Source organism: Osmerus eperlanus, chromosome 10, assembly GCF_963692335.1.
Source record: "Osmerus eperlanus chromosome 10, fOsmEpe2.1, whole genome shotgun sequence".
NCBI lineage: Eukaryota > Metazoa > Chordata > Actinopteri > Osmeriformes > Osmeridae > Osmerus > Osmerus eperlanus.
In genome coordinates, this window is record NC_085027.1 from 13,413,694 (window position 1) to 13,418,693 (window position 5,000).

The following is a 5,000-nucleotide window of genomic DNA, read 5'->3' on the forward strand; positions in this document are numbered from 1 at the left end:
TGCTGTTTCTCACCTCTCCTCCTGAGATCTAGCATTCTCACAGGAGGTAGGAGACAGGGTCACAGTTTGAAAAGGATCATAAGTAACCAAAAGGTGAAAAGGTACACTTGATCTGGGGAACACACTCAGTAATGTTCATCCAGAGGTTATGTTAAGAACTGCAGTAAGGTCCCTGTCCCCATTCACTGCTCATCTTTCATGATGCAGAAATTACAACCCACATAGGAACTGGCTGAACCATGCCTTCAGAAGGCTCTCGGTTCCTTGTATTTCAGTGTGATCTATGATTTACTTGAAGTTGGGTAAGTCTGTTTTGTTTATCCAGACCTGTCATGTTGTTATTGGTAAGTGACAAAGCCCTGAGTGGGCGGTCAGCACATCAGACCAGAGCAGTTTGACATCACAGAAGACAGAGACACACAAATCAGCTGCTGATTCAGAAGGAAATGGTCCATTTCTCTCTCCAGACATCTGCTTGGGGAATGATGATGTTGGTGAAAGGCTATAATCACCTGGAGATCAAAGTTAAAGAATGGCAGTGTAGGGTGGAGAGGTGTGTGTGTGTGTGTGTGCATGGGAGGGGGGGGTGGCAATGTACTTGGTTCCCACTCTCCCTCCACCTTCTGTGCTTTTGAGTTGAAGGTATTATTTTCATTCTCACCCATGGTTGGAATCCTTTTCAGTTTTGTGACATGATGATTGTGTCAATCCTTTTCAAAGAAAGACAGGTTAAAGGTATGAGCTTGGTATTGTGAGACAGCAATGGAGACAGACGTCCGGGACAAACAGCTTGGGATGATAAACGCTTCCATGGACTTAAGGACGAGCAGTGAGTGACAGGCTAACATGTGCCTGCCACAGTGGCAACCAACATCGCCCAAAATAATCTCCGACAAAATAGCTACAATCCACCTCAAAAACCCTGCAGATATGACCAGCAGGGAAATTACAAGGAACTGTGACCTACAAATCAGGACCAGACACTGGTAGAAGGAGGGAGAGGAAAGAAAGATAGATTGAGAAAATGGAAAGGAAGCAAATGGGAGAGGAAAATGAAAGGGAGGCAGAGAAGGAGAAGAGAAAGGGAGGTGGGATGTTAAGAATGGAAGGGATTGTGGTAGATGAATCATGGTTCAGGTTAGGGTGTCACCTTGGGTTCGAATTTGAATCAAGGTGTTAGACTGTTGAACACACTCCCACCTTTAGGGTTCTGGGTTGAATTCGAACCATATCAAACGTTGTCACTTTGTCACTTTGACACTTGTCAAATCGCATCTCAAAAGATTGTGCTACGATCCTGCCAGGATTTCACCCCATCCTCTTGGTCAGACCACCCCACTCACAGTCCTCTACAGGAACCCTGAGTATGGCTGTCTAGAAACAAACAACAGAAGTAACAAACAGCCAAGCCCCAAACCGACAAGCACCAGTGAACAAAGTCAGGATGGTCAATGTTTCCCGGCGGCGTTTAGGACAGTTGGCTTAGCGTGTCGTATATATAAACTCGATATCTGTCAACAGAGCTGAGTGGTGCGGTGTACTGTTCTTTTTGTTTTTTACCATCTGCGGCATTGTCATGTCTAAATAGAAAGGGGGTCAAAGGAGATGAGAGATACAAAGAGAGAGAGAGAGAGAGAGAGAGAGGAGAGAGAGACAGGGAGAGAGAGAAGGTTAATATTGGTAAACAAGAACCATCTGGTAAACAACCTCACTGATGTGGCTACATGTTGTCCTCCTTCCTGACAAACTGGAGCAGGCGGGGAAGGGGGTAGCTACCTGGTAAAGACAAATTTATACTGAGCCTACAGCAAAAGGAAATACCATGTTGTCACGCAAATCAGCCTTTAACTAACGTGAGATACTGAAATCTAGACAATTAGCTAAAACTTTGTTTTCCCTTGCTTATTGTTCGAAGCAGTTTGTTCAATTATATTGTACAAATACACAATTATATGCAACTGAGATGTTATTGGCAAACCTTCAATCTACAGGGTTGAGCTAATGTCCAAACATATTCACCAGCACTTGTATACAGAAGCAGTGTATAAGACAGAGCCCATTAGAGCTCTGAAGCAGAAGCAGTTTGATGTTTGGAACCAAGGGTTGTGTCGCGCTCTCCTCTTTCTTCTGCTAGACATAGTGGGAGGTTGCAGTCTTGAATGTGTGTGTGTATGTGTGTGGAAAGGTGGATTGGACACTTTGAGGTGTGTGTGTGTGTGTGTGTGTGTGTGTGTGTGCGTGTGTGTGTGTGTGGAGGGGGAGTCTGCCTTGGACTGTATGGTGAAGTTTGGACGTTTGAGGTAGGTATCGAGTGCAGGCAAAAAGTATGTCAACTGTGCTGTTCATCTCTATTTTATAGATGTATTCTTATTCCAAGGCATAAGATTGGTGGGTGCGGTTCAACTGGACAAATCCTATCATTTAACCGTCCCGCCCCAGTGGTACTAAATTGCTTTGAAATATGATTCTGATGCGCAACTGTTGTAATACTAAGCTTTTAAAACTCATGTCGTATACATACAATTTAAAATATGACAGATTTAGGTTCGTTAAAAAAACGACGCTGAGGAGGTAGTGAAGGATTGTTTGTGGCTCACAAAAGCCAGTATTGGGACGAATTATTGAGAGTCTCTGCGCTCATCTGATGCTGTCAGCTCATTGGCCGGTTTCTCCTCGGCACCGCGGTGCCACTCCAGCCCCTCTGTCTGCTCGCCACTCGCAGAGCGGCAGAGTGCGCGCTGCAATCCGCCGGTCTGCTACCTGCAGACAGACGCTTGAGTGCGCTTTGTCCGTGCAGTCACCGACCCATGGCTCCGAAGGACTACACTTGCATCCAAACGCAAAATAAAAGCACAGCAAGCAGCTAGCAATGACTGTCAATTGCATTATGCGTTGCCGCAACAGGTTATTGCTTTTGCGCTTTCTCAGGAGGTAACGGTGGAGGTAACTTGCCAGCATGGATTGCCTCTTTCTCTTGATATGGACTTTGCCTATCCCACTCGTCAGCTGCACGTCAGTGAAATTGCTTTCCACGTTATGGGTCTGGAATACCCTTAAGGTAGGTGCCAATTTCGTCTGGTTTTGATTCATTTTATTAGCCTAGCTCTGCATCTTCTTCTACTGCATGTGTGGCGTTAACTTGTTGCTACCTGTCAATTTTTTTTCAGACGCTGCACATTTACTGCTCACATTCCAAGCACTCTGTTTCGGCCACTTTTAGCGACCTCAATGGACTGAATCAAGGTTAGTATACGACATCCTATCGTTAAACCTGGTATCCAGATATGGATAAGGATATGGTTTAGATAGTTAACATGCCTTCCTACTTTATAATACAAACATGTTGAGTCCAAATCTCAGTGCCAATATGGCCATGTTATATTAAGTGGCCAATACTGGAAAGAAGTTTTCTGGGTTAGGTCAGAATTTCGGACCGGTCACCAGTGCGCCCGCTCTACCGCACCGTCGCGTCTCCGATCTGGGGCTAGAATATCAGCCACGCGCACACAGTGCCGGTAGGGAGGGATTCCCTATTGTAGCTTTCCAGACTGAACGGGGGCGAGCGCTATGATTTAGCTTACACGCTTTGATTTACCGGTTGGAAAGGGGATGGGTCGGAGAGGGAAAATATCCCGATTTATTTCTAGGCGTTCCTATTACGTGGCGCCTCATACTGTTTCTGAGTATGGGTGTTTTCAAATGATTGAATGGCAGTTTTGATGGAAACGAAAGCAATGCCTATATTATAAGAAATACAAGATTTGAAACATTTTAGAAATGGCAGTGAAGGTCCCAATAGCCTATAAATCCATAATAATAGTATAATAAAAACAAATCTCATGCAGTTGTCTGACTTACAGGTCCATATTGTAGAGCTGAAAAACCTACAAACAAAAAAGTAGACACCTCAACGCGCTTGTTTATACCACTTCAACCAACAACAAATGTAAACAAGTAAACCTCCAGGTCTCCAATGCATGCGTTTGGTTTATTCAACATTCTCCTCTCTGACGACGACCAGACTTCGTGTTTGTGACTCCGGTCGAGGTGGATGCCGGGGGTGCCTACGTGACCCATGACGTGGCCAGACGAGGGCGCAGTCGAAGGTCGCTTCAGTCGCTGGAGGGTCCCGTCCACTACCACCTGACAGCCTGGGGCAGGGACATGCACCTGGACCTGCAGCCCTCCAAGGTGGTCGCCGAGGGCTTCACGGTGCAGACCCTGGGGTCAGAGGGCATCGCCACGGTGACGCAGGACGCAGACATCCACGGCTGCCTCTACCAGGGATTCATACGTAACCTGTCAGCCTCCTCTGCAGCAATATCCACCTGCTCTGGTCTGGTGAGTCTCAGACACTGTCTGCTTCACAATCCACTATCATACAGTAAACGTCAATCTTTTCTTCTGGAAGTGTGGACGTTACATTGTTGGAGCAGGTTGATGGCACTTACACCGCGCACCTTCCCTTGCTCTTTTGTCCCTTGTTTGCCCTGCTTCTCCGTCTCTCTTGTTCCCTGCAATTAAACCTGCGGTGAAGTTTCAGCCGCTCGGCCGGCAGGACTAATCTCTGCATTGTCCCATTCATTAGAGGTAGCTTCTTAACAATGCAGCACCACTGACCCATTCTTGAAAACGCAGCGGCAGCACAATGTGATTGGGGGGCAATTGCATTTGAATAGACCGGGGAGGCCTTTGATCTGTGTTTTCCCCTCCCACTCATTTTGTTCGTTTTCCTTTTCTTTTTTTCTGCGGATGACCTGAGGGCCGTAGGCAGAGGCTTGCTCGCCCCGCTAGAGTCCGCGGGGGAAATGCGCTGTGTTTTGGGATCTCAGACGGGTGGGTGGAAACACTGCGAAGCAAGCGATTAACCCTTCAACTAGATCAAAAGAAGAAAAGGAAAAAAAAACGATTTGAAAATGGATCTTTCCTCTCTTCTTCCCTCTTTCCTTCCCTGTCTGTCCGTGACTGAACGGACAGAGTGGTGTGTGACTGGGGAAACC

The 5,000-nt window shown here is 46.5% G+C and overlaps 1 protein-coding gene across 1 annotated transcript in view; it reads left to right on the top strand.

Annotated features, from left to right (window-relative positions):
- The first annotated feature begins 2,737 nt into the window (after positions 1-2,737).
- adamts18 (ADAM metallopeptidase with thrombospondin type 1 motif, 18) overlaps positions 2,738-5,000 on the top strand; it is a 38,607-nt gene continuing 36,344 nt past the window's right edge. The window contains 3 exon segments of the mRNA XM_062471606.1: positions 2,738-3,058; positions 3,168-3,243; positions 4,022-4,341. Coding sequence (XP_062327590.1) covers positions 2,957-3,058; positions 3,168-3,243; positions 4,022-4,341 — 498 coding nt within the window. The 5' untranslated portion in view covers positions 2,738-2,956.